This window comes from Stegostoma tigrinum, chromosome 5, assembly GCF_030684315.1.
Source record: "Stegostoma tigrinum isolate sSteTig4 chromosome 5, sSteTig4.hap1, whole genome shotgun sequence".
In the NCBI taxonomy this organism is placed as follows: Eukaryota; Metazoa; Chordata; class Chondrichthyes; order Orectolobiformes; family Stegostomatidae; genus Stegostoma; species Stegostoma tigrinum.
This window is the reverse complement of record NC_081358.1, coordinates 88609266-88632607: the sequence shown is the minus strand read 5'-3', so window position 1 is coordinate 88632607 and position 23342 is coordinate 88609266. Positions and strand designations below refer to the sequence as shown.

The following is a 23342-nucleotide window of genomic DNA, read 5'->3' as shown; positions in this document are numbered from 1 at the left end:
TTCAAGCAGTATCAAACATCTCTTTGCACTCATGGAAGCACTTTTAGTTTTGCATTGGAATATACATTTCCTGCAGAGGTGCATGGTCATTACTTTAAAAGCTATAAATGGCATTTATATTTATTCAGGAAAGTTCAAAAGAATTGAAGAACTTTTTCATATGCCTGCTGGAGGCCAAACTCCTGATATTTAACCACGGGTTTCTGTTAGAACGTATGGATCTAGACAAAATTGGAACACATAATAATGTCTATCAACAATCAAACTCTCGGTTAATATTCAACAACTGTCCATGTGGGTGAAGCAGTAAACAGCATCATATCCCATTTGTGTACACATAAAAAGGGAGAAAACTTGATGGCCAACATTCTGTGATTGAAAGAAGCTGTTTCTCATTCCAATTCAAAACCCTAAGTGTTATATTTTAATAAATTAATTATCTCAACTTATTTTATCTAACCCTCGTGGTGCATGCAGTGTCATTTTCAGCAGTTAAGAAAAATTCAGATGAATAAATCTTTGCAACCTGGATGACATTTGTTGTAAAATCGAATGGCACAAAATCTGTAGTGTGCATTACACGTTTGAGCTACAGCATTGAATAAGTAGAAGTGAAATGCTGCAGAACAGGTTTTCTTAAAAAGAACAGAACTCTTCGTGGATCTCCGATTGAGACAACCAACAGGGTTCATCTCCATTGCTATTCACATCTGAAATTTTTATTTGTCTCACTATGCACAGCATATACTGAAGAGCAAGATCACTGACATTACTTAACCTCAATGAGCATATTCAGTCTTAATGCAGCTTTTATTGCTGGTCTTCATGCCTTTAAACGGTTTACCAAGAAAAAAAACTGGAATAGGCATTACCTTTATCAAATTCTCCACATGAGCCTGTGCACACAGTACAATTTTCAGCTCAGCATGAAAATTACACCAGAGAAATTCCAGTACTTTGATGTAAGAAACAAAATGTAAATACTGATCAATATTTAGCACACATCTTCTGTAGGTATGTCAATTAATTGTTCTACAGAGTTATAATGTTCTCCTAAACCATATGCATGCCTCATGTACCTGTAAACAAGAATAAAAGTATTCAATATTATAAGATCGTGCAAGAAACTGTTTTTTATAAAAGAATAAACAACATTAACTCAATTAGTTCCAATTTTACAACAGCCCCAGGAGTGGTTGAACTGCTGACTCATTTCTTTTTACACTAGCAACCCAATTATTACAAGGTAGCAAGTCTTTTGACGTACACTGACAAGAGATTCATTCTTCATAATTAAAACAAAATGTACAAAATGCGGAGGAATGGAATTGTGGGAGATATAGCAGTTTGGATCGGAAATTGGCTTGCTGAAAGACGACAGAGCGTGGCAGTTGATGGGAAATGTTCATCCTGGAGACCAGTTACTAGTGGTGTACTACAGGGTCGGTATTGGGTCCACTGCTGTTTGTCATTTTTATAAACGAGCTGGATGAAGGTGTAGAAGGATGGGTTAGTAAGTTTGCAGATGACACTAAGGTCGATGGAGTTGTGGATAGTGATGAAGGATGCTGTAGGTTACAGAGAGACATAGATAAGCTGCAGAGCTGGGCTGAGAGGTGGCAAATGGAGTTTAATGCAGACAAGTGTGAGGTGATGCACTTTGGTAGGAGTAACAGGAAGGCAAAGTACAGGGCTAATAGTAAGATTCTTAGTAGTGTAGATGAGCAGAGAGATCTCAGTGTCCATGTACACAGATCCTTGAAAGTTGCCACCCAGGTTGACAGGGCTGTTAAGAACGCATACAGTGTTTTAGCTTTTATTAATAGAGGGATCGAGTTCCGGAACCAAGCGGTTATGGTGAAGCTGTACAAAACTCTGGTGCGGCCGCACTTGGAGTATTGTGTACAGTTCTGGTCACCGCATTATAAGAAGGATGTGGAAGCTTTGGAAAGGGTGCAGAGGAGATTTACTAGGATGTTGCCTGGTATGGAGGGAAGGTCTTACGAGGAAAGGCTGAGGGAGTTGAGGCTGTTTTCATTAGAGAGAAGAAGGTTGAGAGGTGACTTAATTGAAACATATAAAATAATCAGAGGGTTAGATAGGCTGGATAGGGAGAGCCTTTTTCCTAGGATGGTGACGGCGAGCACGAGAGGGCATAGCTTTAAAGTGAGGGGTGAAAGATATAGGACAGACGTCAGAGGTAGTTTCTTTACTCGGAGAGTAGTAAGGGAATAGAACGCTTTGCCTGCAAAGGTAGTAGATTCGCCAACTTTGGGTACATTTAAGTCGTCATTGGATAAGCATATGGACGTACATGGAATAGTGTAGGTTAGATGGGCTTGAGATCGGTATGACAGGTCGGCACAGCATCGAGGGCCGAAGGGCCTGTACTGTGCTGTAATGTTCTATGTTCTATGTAAAACGATAATGCTAGCAATTCAAATATTTCTTGTTTAATCTAATCTTTAATATTTGAAGTGTTTATCCTATAATACTACCTTTATATTAAAGGATGGTACTCTCCGAAATTAAAGTATATAGATGGTTGTTGCAGCTGTAGATACATAACTCTTGATATATGTGACTTCTGACTCATTAAATTGAGGAATTTATGACACTGTCTTTGATGCAATTACTATTTCATTTTTCCTTCACTGAGAAATGTTCATTGTCAACTTATGAAGCGTCAGAACACACTGGGCTTTTGTCAGCTCTTGTCAAGTTGTTGACAACTTAATAAACCAACAACATACAGCCAAACTACTTCCACAGCAAAGGGTATGCACTCAAGGCTATGTGTAGGTGGCATTATCTTTTAGCAGGGTCAAATTTGTAAAAGGAACAGTGGGTAAGAAGTCAGTGGTGGGAAGCAGCAAGAGGACAGCAGAAAGTCAGGACTGAAACATTAAATAAACGGAAAAAAAAGGAATTTAAAACTTCAAAGTTTGATAACTGAGAACAGTGATGTTAAAATCAAAAATTAATCTGGGAAACCTGTGCTAAAAAATTAATTGAAAAATAATTTTCTAACAATACATTGACCTTTAATTGTTTCCATCTTTTGTTTTCAAGTTTTGCTGATTCCAATACAAAAAGCATTACACTGTCATCTAACTTTAAATCATTGTGTAATCTTCAGGCCAGGAAGTATTGCAGGTAAACCCAAAATGAAATCACTCATTGCCAAAAGTTAATATAGGGACTTAAATATGAAATGGAAAGTTTGACCTACCTACTCTATAGATATCGGATATAGGCAACTATGTTACATAAGTGAAAAACATGAAAATGAAACTTAGTTCCTATTTTGACCTACACTGTTCTGAGCAGATGCTCAACTCTTTAAAGTGAATGTAAAGTCATCCAATAGTCGATTCATAACAGTTATTATTGCAACTATAAGAATAAGACATCTTCCAACTCATTAATGACGCACCACCAGAAGAGACCTCTTTGTAAATCGGAATACCTGCCCAATTAAACTTTTCTCAACTTGATAGGAAAAAATTTGACATGTATTACTTTTGTTTGTAGTGAAAAATCCTACAGGGTTTCTACTTACACTAGAATTATTGGTTTCTTTCCATACTCTTCACCTACAGTGATTGGAGCAGAGTCTGCCTGTATCACCTCCACTGGCATTTTCAGAACGCGAGACAAAGCCCTCAACTACAAGGAATTAAACAAACATCATGTATGAAAAAAATTCAGATATCATTACCATTTCACAGTTTTGAATTAAACCTAAAAATGCAAGATATCTCAAGATAGTATGCATAGATAATAGACAGTCTTGCATCTTTGGGGTAGGAAGTTAGTTTAACCTGAACAAATTATATCACAGTACACAAAGCTTTGGTTTGAAAATAAATTCTCGACTGACATTTGTTTGAAAAAACATCTCAAAAGCATTAAAGGTTTGAAAGATTAAGCAAAAGTACATAGTAGAAAGATATTTAATTTCAACTAAACAATGACACAGTCTTTTCAAACTAAATGAACTAATTCATGCATTTATTTTAAAACAACAAACAACACCTGTGGTATCACTATAAGAGTTGAAATAATAACACTAAGGTTGAATTGACAAGCTAAAGAAACCTAATAAAGTCCACCACTGGAACAGAGGTTCTAGAACTTTGTCTGAATTTCAATTCCACACTTGGAAAGCAAAACTGATTCTGATAATCATTGTAAAGAATGAAATCAGAACCAGAATACCCTTGGTAACTTCCCCTTTGAGGTGGTTACTGGAGATCAAGGATATTTAGATCAAATTGACTTCCTACCACACTTGTGTAAGATACTATTAAACACCACAAAAATGTGTGTCATGGTCATACAAATACACTCTTACTGAAATCTGGAAAGAATTCCTTCACTGTTGTTTGGATCATTGATGTAATAAGACAACATTGGGCAGATTTTTCCATTATCGGTTAATGTGTTGGAAGACCATAAGAAAAAGCAGCAGGCCTCTCAAGCCTGCTCTGCCATTCAATAGCATCACGGCTGCCACATTCCAGTGTTTGCCTTAACTCCTCTACTAATCAAACATTCAAGTATGTACTTATGTAGGTGTCTATCTATGTCAGCCTTAAACATGCACAAGAGCTCGACTCTACAGCTCTGTGGCAAGGAATCCAAAGAGTCTCAATCCTCTTGAGGAAAATCCTCTTCATCTCAGTCTAAATTGGAACCCCTTTAATCTGATTATATGCCCCCTGGATCTAGACTCTCCCATGAAGGGAAACATCCTCTTATCTGTTACCCTGTCAAATCCCTGAAGAATCTGAGATAACAAGCTGTAGAGCTGGATGAACACAGCAGGCCAAGCAGCATCTGAGGAGCAGGAAAGCTGACATTTTGGGTCTAGTTCATCCAGCTCTACACGTTGTTTTCTCAAATTCTCCAGCATCTGCAGTTCCTACTACCTCTTAAGAATCCGACATGTTTCTCTGGGATCAACTTTCATTTTTTTCCAACTCCAGTGAGTAGACTCCCAACCCGTTTACCCTTTGCTCAGAAGGCAATTTGTCGGGATCATCCTAGTGAAGCTGTCTGAACTGTCTCCAAAGAAACAAGAGGAACAAACTGCTCACTGTACTGCAGATGTGGTCTCACCAGCATCCTGTACGGTTGCAGTAACAGTTCTCTACTCTTCTACTCTGACCTCCTTGAAATAAGGGCCAGCATTCAATTAGCCTTCCTGCTGCATCTGTGTGCTAGCTTTCTGTGCATATGTACCCCCAGGTAACTTCTTATAGTCTTCCGTAGTATTTCCTACATTTAAATAAGATTTTTTTTTGTTGTCCCCTCCCTAAATGAAAAACCTCACATTTTCACAAATTGAACTCCATTTGACTATTTTCTGCCCACTAACTTAAACCATGAATATCTCTCTGTAAACTGTTTGTATTCCCTTCCCTGCTTTTGCATCTATTTTGGCTCACTGAACTTGGTCCACATGTCTTAGAGCAGCTTTTCTAAAGCAACCTTTTGTTCTTACTTTGTTTTTCTTGCGGAATCACTAACTCAGCAGAAAAGGCAGAAGTGCTCACCAATGCCAGAGTCTTCTGGTATTCACACGATTGGAATCTTATCTAAAGCCCAAGCTGCACTCCACAGCTAGGATCCCCATCTCAGTCTAAATTGATATCCCTTTAATCTGAGACTACACCCCCTGGATCTAGACTCTCCCATGAGGGGAAACATCCTCTTAGCTAGCTAGGATCTGCCCCTAACACTGTGGGGTGGGCCATTAGCAAACAGAAATAAAAGCTCACACCCTACATCACAGGCAGGTACCTGTAGGAACTGGTGAACAGGGCTTTGAAAAGGAGGGCCATTCTTTTCTAGCTCACTGATGTTGGATGTTTTGACACCATAACCAGGCAGCCTGGAGCCATGCAGCAGCCTGGTCAGGGCTGAAATCAGGTGAAGCAGGATGTCCAGCAGTGCTGCAAGTAGGTCAATAATCTGCAAGGGAGTGGGTGATCACTTTCACTCTGCTATGATGCACTCAAAGGACCACCCCTTCTTTTAAAACTCTACGCACACATCTCACCAACGCTCATGGATTAAAACTCACCTCCTTGCATTCATCATGTCTACTCAATATAGATTTTGCTCATCTAATCTCCAAAACTGTGAACCATTTCTGCCTGCTAGGCTTCCTACACTCTCACTGGGAATACCTTACCACTTCTCTTGCTCGTACATCATCACTACTTGCTCTTCCATCGTACTGAATCCCTTCCTTTGTTGCATAGCAAGAGAAATTGGCCCATAACTTCTCATAGGAGATTTCAATGGCCAATCAACCCAATGTGCTATATTGCACTGCTCTTCCATTAACACCAGCATTACCTCGTTCTTAATGTGCTTTTATCCCACCTAGAAAACCAATTCTCTCCTCTGATGCAGGCAATACTGGAACAAACCTCTTCAAAGTAACCAATGCTGGAAATCCTCAGTTTCAGCTTCACTTCCATCTCTGACGAAGAATCTATGGAGGATGTACCAGCAAGGCTTCCACCTGCATCCCCCACAAGCTCAGGCTTTCACCTCAAGTGAGGACTCTATGTAGATTAGGCGAGGGAGCATTAACTGCTCAGACACTTCATTTCAGCTGGTCAAAGATCAAACGCCTCAAGTCTCTGTCACTCAAGACTGCCAGAGGCTAGCTCCATGCAAATACTGATCCCAAGTTCTCAGACATTAATGACTTGCCAAAATACACAAACAGGCAGAGGAACGGCTTACAGACTTGTTGGAAGAGGTTGATAAACTGAATTAAAGAATGGGTCCACCAACATTATCAATAAGGTGATGGCTCTGGCATGTATAAATAGTTGCACCCAAGTACAATATGATCGCAATCACAGGGACATTCTGCACACAAGACGCAGGATAAATCCAACTGGGCCAATAACCGTTCCATCGTTATACTCTCCATCAACAGTAAAGTGATGGCTAGGGTCATCAGCAGCATCTGCTCAGTAATAACCTGCTCACTGACTCAGCTGCTGACCTCATTATAGCCTTGCACAAAAGATCTAATTCGAGAGGTGAGGTGAGAGGGGCAGCCCTTATCATCAAGATTTGACTGAATGTGGCATCAAGGAACCCTAGCTAAATTAGAAACAAAAGATATCAGGGGAAAAGTATTTCACAGGTTGGAGTCATGCCGAGTACATCAGAAAATGATTCTGGTTGTTCGAGGTCAATCATCTCAGCGTTAGGTAATCTTTCAGGAATTCCTCAGCGTAGTGTTTTGGCCCAAACATCTTCAGCTACTTCAATAATGACCCTGCCACTATCTTAAGGAAAGAGTGGTAGTGTTTGCTGATGACTGCACATGCTTCAGTGCCATTTGCAACTCCTGATATACTGAAACAGTCCGTGTCCAAATGCAACAAGATCTAGACAATATCCAGGCTTGGGTCAAAAAGCAGCAAGTAACACTCGCAGCGGACAAATGCCAGGCACTGAATATCTCCAATAAGAGAGAATTTAACCACCACATCTCAACATTAAATGGCAGTACCAACACTGAACCCCCTCACTAGTAACATATGGCGGCCGAGGGGGTGGGGGGGGGGGGAATACTACTGACCAGAAACTAAACTGGACCACCATATAAATACAATGACTACAAACAGCAGATCATATGCTCAGAATACTGCACTTTCTACAAGACACAAGTCAAGAGTATGATGGAATACTCCCCACTTTCCTGCAGTCCAACAACACTCATGAAGCTTGACACCAGTTAGGACCAAGCAGCTCTCTTGATTGGCACCACATCCATAAATATGCATTCTCTCCACCACCAGTCAGTTGCAGTAACGTATACTTTTATAAGGTGCAGCACAGAAGTTGACTAGGGTATTTGGACAGCACCTTCCAAACCCACAACCAATACCACCTCACTGCAAAGGACAGCAGATATACGAGAACAACAGAAACTGCAGCACCCCCTCCAAGGTTCTCATCATCCTGATGTGACAGGATGTTACTGTTCCTTCAGTGTTGTCGGGTCAAAATCCAGAAACTCTCTCCCCAACAGCAACGTGGGTATAACCACAGCATATGGATTGCAGCTCACCAGCAACTTCTAAAGCTCACCGGCAACTTGGGATGGGCAATAAATATTGGCCCAGTAACACCTCCATCCCATGAATGAATTAACAAAAACAAACAAGAGAGTCCAGGAATAAATGAGTTATTTTCAGAATGGAAGACAATGATAAGGGGGGTACCACAAGGATCAGTGCTCGTGCCCTAGCTTTTTTCTTCTAATTGCCAATAGAATAGAAAGGCATACAGTCAAATGGCAGGGAAACAGACCCTTCAGTCTAACCAGTCCACACTGACCATAATCTGAAACTAAACTAAACCCACCTGCTTGCACTTGGCCCAGATCCCTCTAAACCTTTTCTATTCCTGTGCTCCAGTTAAAAAAGTCTGCATTCCAAGCAAAATCTTGGGAAATTTATCTAAATGTTTTTTACATGTTGTAACTCCACCAGCATCCATCACTTCCTCTGGAAGTTCATTCCACATACAGACCACTCCCTGTGTAAAAATATTGCTCCTTATGTCCTTTTTTGAAAAATCTTGCTCCTCTCACCTTAGAAGTATGCTGCCTAGTCATGAAATCTTCCACCCTAGCAAGAAGACACCTTCTCCCTATCCCTCATAATTTTATAAACCTCTGTAAGGTCACCCCTCAATCTCCTGTGCTCCAGTTAAAAAAAGTCTGCATTCCAAGCAAAATCTTGGTAAATTTCTTCTGAACCCTGCCCAGTGACCAGAACTGGACACAGCACTCCAGACGAGGCTTCACCAACACCCCACACAATATAATGTTCTAACTTCCGTACTCAAAGGTTTGAGCATTAAAGGCAAGCGTGCTAAACACCTTTCTAACAACCCCGTACGGGATACAACTTCAAAGAATTATGATACCGCTCGTTAATTCTAACTCAACATGCGCTGAGCGTGGTTAGCTAAATGGTAGTGCAAGGACTAACTTTTGTATTAAGGACCACTAATATTAACTATGAATTAGAATATCATCTAAATATAGCTGAAGTAAAATAACAATTCCTTACCTCAAGTTGTCCACCCCAGGCTGCTGTGTTGGCTACCTCATCACAGTATTTTTCAAATTCCTCTGTAATAGAGATTTTTTTTTAGAAAAGTAATACAGAAAAAATACAGTTGCAAAGAAAATCATATAAAACATATTTCTTCAACCAAAATACTCAAGTTAAAGACTTCTAACTATTTTTAACCCTCAACGTGCAACTCAGTACAGAGGAATATTATGAATAGACACCTATATCTTACCAGTTTGTGGCACACCAGTGTAGCTGGTCACCATCACATCTCATCCTATTCATAAATTTCTTCATTGTCTTTGAGTTCATTGTATATTAATTTTACTTAATTTATGTTGATGTTGGACATTTTCTCCAAAGGAAGGACCATTTTCTGCCTTTCATACCTTAATTCACACCCATTTTACATCTCTCTCTTTCACCTTCATTAACAACTCTTTGTCTCTTGTACCAGACCTCACCATCGTTCACTGTGCACCTCCTCTGCCTCTGTCAAAAGTACGTAAAGAGAAATTTTCTGACACCTATCAGTTCTGAATAAGTCATAACAGACTCAAAACATTAACTATGTTTCTCACTACAGATTTTTAACCAGACCTGCTGAGTTTCTCCAGCATTTGTTACAATTCCAACATGATGCAAAGCATTTTTGTCACAACATCATTTGTTGTTATCTTTGTAACATTTAGTCCTGGTAGTGTATTCTTCGGTTTATTCCCTCTAGCCTTTTCTGGAATTCTGACCCCCTTTCCCACACTACTATTTTGCTCTCCCGCTTTGACTCTACCCCTTGATTTGCTACATCTACTTAAGCTTGATTCCTCCCTGGCATTTTTTTAATTTACAGTTCTCTCTACTTCCCCATCACAGGGTTTTCTCCCTCTTGGGCACTGTTGGCATTACATGCAGAGACAGAAGGCGGTTTGATAACCCTGGCCTAAGCTAAGACAATGATTTTGCGTCATGGAAGGTTCTGAACATTTTGTGGGGAAGAGGGATGTATTTTGGAGTGTGGCTTTGAGGACAGGGCGCTGCCTCTGAATCACAAATGGAAGAAAGCTGATCTCTTCCCATCCCATAGTATAAACTTATTTTTTTAAAAATGGGAACAATACATAATGCATTCATTCATACACATGCCAATCATATTTGCATATGCAATTGAATATCAGGGTCAACTGAGCTTTTGAGAAGCTCAACTATATATTTACATGTGGTGAGTGAGCTACAATTTTTGGTGCCAATCCTGGATTACAGGGGTGCTTAGTAGGGGTGGTGGATGGGGAAGTGGCAGACATTACATACCTACTTACCTTAAAAGCACCTGGCAGGGGCACATAATATTCAGCCGTTGATCAAATGCTGGTTTGAGGTAAAATTAGTTTGATGTTGAATAAAAGTGGAACTAGGTCCTTCTCAGAATTAAAATGCACAGCTTGATTGAAAATAATCGAACTGTTGTCAAATGAATAATACATAATTTCTTTTAAAGCATTCATTCCAGCTTCCACCTCCGGACAGAAAATTTCCATCTTTAACGCTTTATACTTGACACATTTACGCATCAATAGTCTGATGTACTTATGTAAGGTATGGCTGGTCTGGTTAGCACACAGTACAATACTTTTTACTGTATCTCAGTATATGTGACAATAATAAATCAAATCAAAACATTTACATATACATTTCTTCACGGGAAGTTTTAGATAAATTCATTAATTGAAAGGAAAATCAATGACCGATTTAATAAAATGTGAGGCTGGATGAACACAGCAGGCCAAGCAGCATCTCAGGAGCACAAAAGCTGACGTTTCGGGCCTAGACCCTTCATCAGAGAGGCCCTCGGATGAAGGGTCTAGGCCTGAAACGTCAGCTTTTGTGCTCCTGAGATGCTGCTTGGCCTGCTGTGTTCATCCAGCCTCACATTTTATTATCTTGGAATCTCCAGCATCTGAAGTTCCCATTATCTCTCAATGACCGATTTCATGTTTTGCCAACTCTTTGCATAGCTGAATTTCACTGTCTATCCCACCATACCCATCTCCGTTTTTCTCAAAGGGGAATTCAAGCTTCAAGAATGAGAAACGTTGATATTAGAACACAAAAGGATACCACTTAACCCAAATATCATGCTAAACTTTCAAGTGGGCTCACTTCGTCTCATCTTTGCACTCCACCTTTTCATACCTAAAAAGAAACTACCTATTTGATATAAACATCTCAGTATGAATTAGTGGATATTCTGAATTAATATACTTCCTTAATGTATGCACTAGAAAAGACAAAGCTAACATACTAGATAAAAGAAACCAAAATATCATAGACTTTATAAAATGATATCAAAATGGGAAATTTCTTATCAAATGGAGAAGTGTGATAAGCAAATATGAAATGACTTATAGGGTCAGTGAGGTTGTTTAGCAATAATTATGAACTTAATATGCTGTTAAAAAGTCCAGTTACATGTTTTTCAACAGGGTCCAACTACTTCAAGAGTTTTAACAGTGAGCTAAAGAGAATAATAGTGGAAATTCTCATCAGTAGAAAAGATTTCTCATTCATCGCAGGAGGAATCCTCGGCAAATACGCCCTAAAGAAACACTGACAACAGTTTCTGAATGTCCACATTTAACCACACATATGCCAAACTGTTAACAAAACAAACACTAATAGCTATCTTTAATAGTACAAAATCTGGGGTAACACTCACTCACGTCTGACTGGAATGTAATCTTGTACAGGAAATTTTGGAATGTCTAGTGAGCAGAACACTGAAGATGTGCTCGTTTAAGTATACTATTGGACTCTAAAAGTACAGAAAAAACCGCATTTTTGTTTAAAAACCATCACAGTGCTGCCCTTTATGTAAAACCATCATACTTCCAAGCATATTTATAATTTAACTTCTAATAGAATCAATAACTTCAAGCATTTGAAGCAGTACACTAATACTTACCAGGTGTATACATGTCTCCTGTGTTACAGTTAGTCAGAAAAGGCAGGAAATCAGCCACGTGGCTTCTCATGTATTCAGCTGCCTGTGTCCTTAGATCTGTGAGGGTCAACTGGCTGCCCTGTTGTTCAAGTTGATCTTCAATTGCTTTATACATGCAGTGACCATCAGATGGGATCTGCCTGATCTGTAACTGCCTTTTAGCAAGGATTTCAGCAAGTTTCTGATTTTCCAGGTGTCTGGCTCCTTTCAAATTTTCAATTTCAGCTTCAGCTATTCTCTCTTCTCGTTCTCTGTCCTGAGCAGCTTTCTTCTCCTTGTTTTGGAGTTGAAAATATGTACATTTTTAAATTCATTAAAATCAAGTAATAGAAAAAAAGTGTCTTTGAACACTACTGGGAACTTAAAACAATGCATGTACCACACGTTTTAGTTTAGTATAAATCTAAAGGAAAAACATGACCATAGTATTTCAGGTCAAAAAACATACCCTTCTCTTTTGTGCCTTGGAAATCCGCGATTGCTTAAACACTTTACCATCTTCAATCTCCAACTCTAAATTTGCAATTCCATTGGTAGATGATTCAACCTGATGAAAAATAATATTATCAGGACATAGAAGATATCTCAGATATCCAATTCAAGATATCTTTGCAGCATTTTTCACACTACCAATGAAAAGCTCTGACTAAACTTTAAAAAAATATAGACGAAGGCTTCCTGATGCTTTGACAATTTTGTACTCTGTATGACAAAAATCAAATTGAGGATACTACAAGTCTTAACTACATGCATCAAGTAAATTAAAACCAAACTGATATATAGGATCTATATTTCCCTCAAATAGTAAAAAATGAACATTGATTTTTCTTCCTTGTTATTATTGTGCAAGTAAGTTGTTTGGTAAAGCATCAGGACATAAAATAGCACAAAAATCAGTAGAAATAATGACTTTAAAACAATCTAAATGACCTGGTGATTGTAAAGAAATGAAGTTGCTTATGCATGGAGAAAAAGCACCACATGGTAAATTACAATTTTTGATTAGTTACTCATGAATCTAAATATAAAACCATTTCCTCACCATACGAGACTTATCAAGTGACCGGGTAAGCTGTTTAAGTTCCTCCTCGTGCCTCAGTTCCAATTCAGTCTCAAATTTTGCAACTTCCTCTACCAGCTGTTTTCTTCTTTTCTTGTCATTTTTAGCAACAGCATTTTTCATTGCCTGTATTTTCGCTGTGAATCAAAGTGAAGATAAAATGCTTAGCACTTTGTTTTCTTTGCATATAAAAATAAAAACAAACATTCCATATAGTGGCAGAAGCCAGGATGTAACTAAATTAAGCAATTCATTTAAATGATAAAAAGTAATTGTTTGGTGCAAATTAATGGCTCATACCTCTGTCTCACTGGTCAAAAGGAGAATCATAGGTAACTCAAAGGTTATGGACCCACTGCTGAAAAATGTGGTTAGAATAGATAGATGCTTGATGACTGGCACAGACACGATTGGCCAAAAGCCACCTTCCATGCTGTAAATGATCTCTGATTCTATGACTCAAAGTGTCACTCCTTTTCCCCTTTCCATAGACACTGCCAAACATGCTAAATATATCCAATAACTACCCTTTGAAGTGAAAACCTACAGTAAGGGTCAAATGCATCTTTGTGGATCTGGAGTCACGTTGAGGTCTGACCAGCTAAAGATAGCAGATTTCCTTCCCTAAAAGATACATTGGTGAACCAGACAGGTTTTTAAAAACAAGCAATGATGGTTTCAATATCACACTTATTGTGACTATATTTCAATTTCTAAATTATTAACTGAATTTTATTATTTAAATGGAGTTTAAATTGGAGGTTTAATTGAGTTGAAAATACTTTAGTCCTCATATAGATTGGGTTAGTCAGAATTGCATAGATGACCATGAGGAAGAATTCATAGAGTGTATTCAGGACAATTTTCTGGAAAAATATGTGGTGGATTCAACTAGACATCAGGATATTTTCGATTTGGTCACACGTGATGAGGCAAGATTAATAAATTTGTGGCTCACGGTATAGATTTAAAGGCAAGAGAGAGAAGAGAGATACAAAAGAGTCCAGTGGTGCAAATTTTTCACACAGAGGATGGTGAGTGTTTGGAACAGACTGCCAAAGGAACTGGTGCAGGCGAATATAATTTTGTCATTTAAGACACATTTGGACAGGTACTTGGATGGGATAGGCGAAGACGGCTATGGACCAAATGCAAGCAAATGATGAAAACTAGGCAGCATGGGCAAGTTGGGCTGAAGGGCCTGTTTTTGTTCCTTTATACATTCATGGGATAAGGGCATTGCTGGTCAGGCAGCATTTACACCCATCCCTAACTGCCCACAGGGCAGTTGAGAGTTAACCACATTGTTGTGGGTCTGGAGTCACATGTAGGCCAGACCAGGTAAAGATGGCAGTTTCCTGACCTAAAAGACATTATTGAACCAAATAGGTTTTTCCTGACAATCAATCAACACTGAATTCATGGTCATCATTAGATTCTTAAATTCCAGATATTTACTGAATTCAAATTCGACTATCTCCCATGGCAGGATTCAAACCTGGGTCTCCAGAACATTATCTGGATCACTGGGTTAACAGTTTGGTGACAATGCCACTAGGCCGTTGCCTCTCTGTTTCTATGCTGTAAACCTTATGACTCTAAGTTGTGTCAGAGGAAAACATCCCTAGGAAACTGTGACCATAACTTGGCAGAATTTAACACTAAACTGGAGAGCAAGAAACTTGGGTTGGAAACAACTGTGCCAAACATAAATAAGGGTGATAACTAAGGAATGAGGGCACAACTAGCTGAAGTAAACCAAAGGGAATTTTCAGCAAAGACAGTACAAGACCACAGTTGATATTTTAGAAAATAGCTCTGGCTCACAACAGAGATATAACTCAGGGAGGAAGGAGGGCTCTTGGAAGGGGTTAAGCACAGGGAAGTTAAGGATAACAACAAAGTTAAAGAAAAGAACATAAATGGTGACAAAGATTAGTGGTAAACAGAGAATTAAGAAAGTTTTAAAAACCAAGAAAAAGAGGAAGAAGGTAAACTTTAAGGGTGAACTTCTAGGTAATATCAAGACAAACAGGAAGAGTTTTTGAAATGTGTAAGAAGGAAAAGTGTTGCCAAAGTTAACCTTTAGAAAGTGAGGCTGAGAAAATAAAAATGGAGAACCAAGAGCTGAATAAACACTTTACATCAATCTTCACGGTATAAGATCCTAATAGCACTTTAAAATTATTAAATATTCAAGAGGCAAAAGGAGAGGAAATTAATTGCAATAATTATATCAGAAAAAACGTACTTGGGAAATTGATGAGGCTAAAGTCCAATAATTCCTGGGACTTGATACGTATCTTAGGATACATTAAGGGAAATAGCTGCAGAGATAGTGGATGTACTATGGTAATCCTTCAAGATTCCTTACATTTGGAAAACAACTCCGAGGGGACTGGAAAACTGCCAATGTGGCACATATATTTAAAAATAGAAGGAGACAAGCAACAGGCGACTCAAGGCCAATTAGCTTAATATCTGCGATTGGGAGAATGTTAAGAGTCCATTCGAAATGATCAATAGCAAAGCATTTAGAAAAATGTAACATGATCAAGCAGGGTCAGTATTGATTCATAATTGGAAACTCTTGCCTGACAAGTTTAATAGAACTATTTGAGAATGTAACAAGCATGCTAAACAAAGCAGAAGCAGTGAATGTAATACATAGGGAGCTTCAGAAAGGCATTTGATAAGGTACCACATGTTAGGCTATTTAATAAGACAACAGCCCACGGTGGTGCAGGTAGTATATTAGCATGGATAGAAGATTGGCTCACTAACAGAAGACAGAGAGTTGGGCTAAGGCAGGTATTTCAGGATGGTAACCTATAACTAATGGGAGTGCCACAGGGAGTAATGCTGTGCCACAATTATTAGGTGGAAAGGCAAGTTCTGAGAATGACAGAAACAGGCATTGGATGGATATAGACAGACTAATCAACTGGGCAAACACTTAGCAGATGGAAAATAAGAGACAAAATGTGTCCGTCTGCACTTTGCAGCAGCAACAGACAGACTGAATATTATTAAAATGAAGAAAGGCTACAGAAGCCTACATCAAAGAGAGATTTGGAAGTTCTCATGTACGAATCACAAAATGTTAGCAGGCAATTCAGCAGGTAATACAGACAGCAAAGGGAATGTTAACCTGTATTTCAAAGGGCATGAAATCTACCAAATAGGGATAGTAGGAACTGCAGATTCTGGAGAATCTGACATAACAAGGTGTAGAGTTGGATGAACACAGCAAGCCAAGCAGCATCAGAGGAGCAGGAAAGCTGATGTTTCAGGCCTGGACCCTTTTTCAGAAAAATGGGGGAGGGGAAGGGGGTTCTGGAATAAATAGGGAGAGAGGGGGAGGCGGACAGAAGATGGGTAGAGGAGAAGATGGGTGGAGAGGTGACAGATAGGTCAAAGAGACTGAGATAGAGCCAGTAAAAGGTGAGTGTAGGTGGGGCCTTTCTGTCAGGAGACCTGTCTGTCTCCTCTCCACCTATCTTCTATCTGCCTCCCCCTCACTCCCTATTTATTTCAGAACCCCTTCCCCTCCCCCATTTCTGAAGAAGGGTCCAGGCCCGAAACGTCAGCCTTCCTGCTCCCCTGAAGCTGCTTGGCCTGCTGTGTTCATCCAGCTATACACCTTGTTATCTTTAACAATAGGGAGTTCTTCCTGAGACTATACAAGATTCCAGTAAAGCCACAGTTGGAATTCTATGAATAGTTTTGGGGCCCGTAATTAAGGAAAGCTTATCAGCATTGGACACAATCCAGAGAAAGTTCACTATGTTGAATCTGAGAGAAACTGTCTTTTGAGGGCCTGTACTCAATGGAATTTAGAAGAACGAGAGGCACCTATTGAAACATACAAGATTCTCAGAGGACCCCACAGGATTGATGCAGAAAGGTTATTTCTCCTGTGGGACCAGAAGGCATAACCTCGGAGTAACAGCTCACCCATTTAAGACAAAGAGGAGGTACTACTGTTCTCAGAGGATAGTAAAACTGTGGAAATCTTTATGAAAAAGTGTTGTCGAGGCTGGTAGTTAAGTATATTGAAGGCTAAGGTAGGCAGCTGTTTAATAGTAACAGAATCAAGGGTCATGGAGAAAAGGCAGGAAAGTGGAGTCAAGAATTATCAGATCAGCCATGTTTTCACTGAACTGTAGAGCAGACTTGATAGGCTACGTCTGTGCCAGCTTCTTATGACCTTGTACTCCATCAGCTGCAGTGGTAGGATCTGAACACGAGAACAGATTAGCCTTTGAATAACTATTCCAATGACAACACCAGCATCTCCTGTAACATGCCGAACTTCTTTGACATTTTTCAAACTAACAATTTCTATCACCTAGAAGGGGAAGGACAGCAAATGTATGATAACACCAATGCCTGCAAGTTATCCTCCAAACCACATACCTCCCGATTTGAAAACATATTACTATTCTTTTGCTGTCACTGGATCAAAATCCTCAAACTCCCTTCCAAACAAACAGCACTGTAGCCATTCCTGCACCCAACAAATTGCAGTGGCTCACTATCACCTTCTCTCAAGGTCAATTAGGGATGAGCAACAAATGCTGGTTTCGTCATTGACATCGAGATCCAATCAAACCATAAAAAAGTCTGAAGATAAAATCAAGATTAATTCAGTAACAGTTCATCATTTTTGTACATTTCTCAGGCAAATGAACAAACAAAGCTGACATAGCTCAGCATTCAGAAAGCATTGTAAATAACTACAAATTCTTCAAGGAATAAACACAGAAAGCAAGTTTGCATGTTTAAATTTTCATAAATCTATAACTCCTTTATTCTTAACTCATAATAATAGCAACCAGCTTTCTAAACCAATCTGTCTCACAACGCATTGCATTAAGGGAATCTGTTCTTAAAAAAGGCATTCTTCTAAAATTTAAAATGTAAGGGGCACCATGGAGACTAGAATACAAATGCTTACTATTTTAACAGCCATGATGTGGAGGTGCCGTTGTCGGACTGGCGTGGACAAAGTCAGAAATCACATGACACCAGGTTAAAGTCCAACAGGTTTATTTGAAAACGCAAGCTTTCGGAGCCTCACTCCTCCTTCAGGTGTAAGTGAGTGAGGTTACATCAGACACAGAATTTAAAAGTAAGAGATCAAAGGGTCACACCACTGATGAGGATGAACTAAACACACCTAAGGCGCTGTTAAATGTTTAATCATTTAGAAAGTTTTAATTGATTAATATGTATATGTAAATGCCCAAACTCCTTCCAAGTCACTGTCCTGAGAGAAGTAAAGGTTTTATCGGTATAAAGAAGAGGTGACATTCGGGCTGTGGGTCAGGCAGTGCATGTTAGGTGTGAGACTTTGTTTCGAATCTGTTTGTGTTTTGGCCTCACACCTAACATGCACTGCCTGACCCAAAACGTCACCTCCTCTCCACACCGACAAAACTCCCAGCTCTCCCAGGACAGTAATTCAAAAAGAACTTGGGGATCCACGCAAAACACACCAATCAACCAAAACCTTCCAACTGATTAAAGATTCAACAGCAGCCCAGGCATGCCCAGCACATCCTCATCAATGGTGTGACCACACCCGATCTCCCACCCACAAGTTATGTGTCCAATGCTAGCCATCCCAACAACAGTTGAAGGGGCAGCGAGGGTCCCAAAGCCCACGTCCCCATACAAACCCGTGGGACCACAGCCTAGCACTGTGTGATATCTGACCTTATTCACCCCAGTCCAACACCAGAACCTCCACATTTGATCAAAGAATTCTCTGAGATTACACTCCAACAAATGTGGACACATTCAGATGCAGAGGTGATAAATTTATCAATATTACAATATCAGCAGACATTATTGCTCAAATTGTGGAGTGGCATACAAGTCAATATTGAGTCATATAATCAGTCACTCAAGGGGAAGGACATTTTCTATTTTCATCAACTTCACAATGTTTTAAAACACTAATTTGCTTTAATACCTATTTCTACAATGTTCAATTTTTTTCTAACACTATAAACAACAAATTGTTAAAATGTTTTAACACTATTTATGATATAAAATCAATACATGTGAATTTAATTTCCCTTTTTTGATCAAATGGTTGAACAAAGCTTCTATCACTGCCTATCCTTTGATTCAGGGTTACTGTTTCAAGACAATTGCAAGTTTTGGTTGTAGGTCTTCCTGGGGCTAAACAGGCCCATTGATCTTTGGATACATGGGGTAGAATGTCCCATGAGGCAGTGAGATCTGGAGAGGATTTGCTTCCCCATAAAAGACTTGATGAGTCCATCAAGGCTTTTGGACTCAAAGTATAATGCAATTTGATGGGCAAATAGTTGCCATTTTGAACAATTAGTAGCAAGCTACTCCCAGTCATTGACATCATTGCTGCTGTACTTCAAGAGAACTTCAGAGCATCTGTATTATTCTTTTTCTCCTTCCTTGGAGCTTTGGACATTTGAGAGTTGAGACAATAGGATTTTGCAGGAAGATCCAGCCACAGTGTCGAGTTCATTGTAATGAATTGTGTGAGTTTATCTCAATGCTTGCAGAGCTGACTTCAAGAATGACACTAGCATACATTCAGCAGGTCTTCCCACTGAAGGAGAATCTGAGAAACCTCAATATTGCACTTAGAACAAACAAAAAAAAAACTTATTTATAACTTCTTTTCTCGCTTGCATTCACCCAACACGTTTTTGTTCCCCAATTGAACACATTCCACTGGAATCTACATATCTCGCAAAATAATTACTGTGATGGTTCAATACAAATCACGACCACAGTCTGTTGAGGCCATCAGTATTTTGCTTTTTTTCCCCCTCATTTTTGGTCTAGAACTGAGAGTCGCAGTTGGGAACTGAACTTTGAATAGCAGCTTGTTTTTTTTTATACATTAAAAAAAGACAAAAGACTGATATTTGCTATTGAGAACTGGCCTGGAAAGACAATACAGGTTAATTACAGCCAAGAACACAGTAGACGATTTGGCACTGAGATGTTGTTATGCTGAGGGACTGGAAGTTGGTTTGACACTGAATTGGTCAATCAAGGGGGGGGGGGCCACTGCTGGCCAGCCAATCACAAAGTACGTTGGAAAGAAAAAGTGAAGCCAAAGAATGTAATACATGAATGTTGACTGCTCCCTTCCTCCAGAGGCTGCCTGGCTTGCTGTGTTCTCCAGAGTCAATTGTCACTGACTAGATTTTGGACAGACAGTAGTTTTGGCTTTAGTAGACTGGGCAGCTGTTCTCTGCTTTTGCTGTCTCTAGTTGTTGATTTGTTGTAAGTTCTGAGAAAAGAATCTCAGTTGTAAGAAACAAGTAAAAATCTGAGGATTGCAGAAGGTGTTTCTATCAAATAGTGACTTCAGAATTCAAGCAAGACATACACAACTCAGTGTCAGTAATACAAACCATTGTCAAAAGGATTTCATGAAGGCCCAGTATTATTGTTGAAACACTTATCAAACTCCCAAATTACATTTTTTTTTAAAAAATCCCTTAATTGTGCCTGACTGTCAGTGAGAGCACGGTGGCTTCTGTTCAAAGGGGTCTTAGATTGGAGATATTAATCAGATTATTTTTGTTGAAAGCTTTTGTGCTCCTGAGATGCTGCTGGGCCTGCTGTGTTCATCCAGCCCCACGCTTTGTTAGCTTGGATTCTCCAGCATCTGCAGTTCCCATTATCTCTGATCACAAACTTCGTGCCCAAGATCTGCTATTTGTAAAAGTCTGGTTGGGAAAAATTGAGGGTCACTGAATGCGAATCCAGTGACAGTACATCACAAACCAGCTGCCCTGCCAACTGAGCTAACCTCAGAATTGCGCACACATTAAAACGTAAATGTTAATGTGAATGTCCAGTGTTGGTGAAAAGCATGCTCCTTGCACCGACTGAGAAAAGGTCGCGCATATTTTTTCGCGACAGAAGCACTGTTATTTTTCTTGTTGTTGTGTGTGCAAAGAACAATCCAGGTGCAGAGAGGGGGAGGCGTGCTGTGATCACAGGCTAACTGTGAAGCTGACCTCGGGGTTTGGAGGTTCCGGGCGGGTCCCACTCCTCCACAGCCCGGGTTAAACAGCAGCAGACGGTGGGAACGGCTCCCAGGCCTTCACTCGCCGCCAGCGGCGGCAGCCTCCGGCCTGCAGCTCCGCTCTCCGGGCTTCACCTACCCTGTAATTCTTTCCTCTCCTTACGGTGCCTTTTGAACAGCCTCTCCTCCTCCGTTTCTATTTCCTCCATCCTTTAACTGCACCGCAACCCGTGAAGATCAAACGCCGGCACAGAGAGAGGGAGAAACCTTACTTGTGTAGCAAGAGCATCACCCTTTCCCCTTTCACCTCTAACCCCAGCCCTCTTTAAAGCAGCACCACACTGGGGGAACCCTCAATCAAAACAAAACATACTACAACACTCATTCAGTCCACTTTCATTGGAAATAATAAACCCAATTATCAATTACTGGGCCAATCTGCAACCACATATTTGAATTAAATATAAATATAAATACTGATTTAGCTCAATGAGCATATGAAAACATTACAAAACAAACTTTGACCCCCGGTTGCATGAGACTGGGTTGGGGTGATGAACCATGGTTGTATCTTATAGGATTGGCACCTAATTTAGAAAATTGTCATGTCTAGTTTGGTTGCGTTTCTCCCCAGGATGCCACTTGTCCTGTATTTCCAGTATCTTTGGTGCTTTCTGCACAACTGTGAGGTTATCCCATGCCCTTTAATTCACTCATGGGATATGGGCATCATTGGTTGGCCAGCATTTATTGCCCATCCCTAGCTGCCCTGGAACTGCGCAGCTTGCTCGGCCATTTCAGAGGGCAGTTGAGAGTTAACCACATTGCTCTGGTTGCGGAGTTATATATAAGGCAGACAAGTTGAGGATGCCAGATTACCTTCCCTGATGGACATGAGTGAACTTGATGGGTTTTTCCATCAATCAGCAATGGTTTCACAGTTGTCAGTAGATTCTGAATTCCAGACTTTTTTTAATTGAAGTCAAGCTCCACCATCTGTCATGACGGAATTCAAACCCGAGAGCACAGAATATTAGATAATAAAATGTGAGGCTAGATAAACATAGCAGGCCAAGCAGCATCCCAGGAGCACAAAAGCTGACGTTTCGGGCCTAGACCCTTCATCAGAGAGGGGGATGGGGTGAGGGTTCTGGAAGAAGTAGGGAGAGAGGGGGAGGCGGACTGAAGATGGAGAGAAAAGAAGATAGGTGGAGAGGAGAGTATAGGTGGGGAGGTAGGGAGGGGATAGGTCAGTCCAGGGAAGACAGACAGGTCAAGGAGGTGGGATGAGGTCAGTAGGTAGGAGATGGAGGTGCGGCTTGGGTTGGGAGGAAGGGATGGGTGAGAGGAAGAACAGGTTAGGAAGGCAGAGACAGGTTGGACTGGTTTTGGGACGCAGTGGGTGGAGGGGAAGAGCTGGGCTGGTTGTGTGATGCAGTGGGGAGAGGGGACGAACTGGGCTGATTTTGGGATGCGGTGGGGGAAGGGGAGATTTTGAAGCTGGTGAAGTCCACATTGATACCATTGGGCTGCAGGGTTCCCATGCGGAATATGAGTTGCTGTTCCTGCAACCTTTGGGTGGCATCATTGTGGCACTGCAGGAGGCCCATGATGGAAATGTCATCTAAAGAATGGGAGGGGGAGTGGAAATGGTTTGCGACTGGGAGGTGCAGTTGTTTATTGCGAACCGAGCTGAGGTGTTCTGCAAAGCGGTCCCTAAGCCTCCACTTGGTTTCCCCAATGTAGAGGAAGCCACACCGGGTACACTGGTTGCAGTATACCACATTGGCAGAGGTGAGTTCCAAATCTCCCCTTCCACCTACCCCAAGCCTCACCTCCATTTCCTACCTACTAACCTCATCCCACCTCCTTGACCTGTCCGTCTTCCCTGGACTGGCCTATCCCCTCCCTACCTCCCCACCTATACTCTCCTCTCCACCTATCTTCTTTTCTCTCCATCTTCGGTCCGCCTCCCCCTCTCTCCCTATTTATTCCAGAACCCTCACCCCATCCCCCTCTCTGATGAAGGGTCTAGGCCCGAAACGTCAGCTTTTGTGCTCCTGGGATGCTGCTTCGCCTGCTGTGTTCATCCAGCCTCACATTTTATTATCTTGGATT

At 40.5% G+C, this 23342-nt stretch overlaps 1 protein-coding gene across 1 annotated transcript; it reads right to left on the bottom strand.

Moving 5' to 3' along the window:
• Window positions 1–791: 791 nt before the first annotated feature.
• otud6b (OTU deubiquitinase 6B) lies at window positions 792–21523 on the bottom strand. The gene is made up of 7 exons (XM_048529633.2): window positions 21364–21523; window positions 13166–13320; window positions 12572–12670; window positions 12085–12397; window positions 9120–9181; window positions 3563–3669; window positions 792–1079 (listed from the first exon to the last, which is right to left on the bottom strand). Exons 1-7 carry the CDS (start codon window positions 21431–21433, stop codon window positions 995–997), a joined length of 891 nt encoding a protein of 296 aa, XP_048385590.1. The 5' UTR covers window positions 21434–21523; the 3' UTR covers window positions 792–994.
• Between the last annotated feature and the right edge of the window lie 1819 nt (window positions 21524–23342).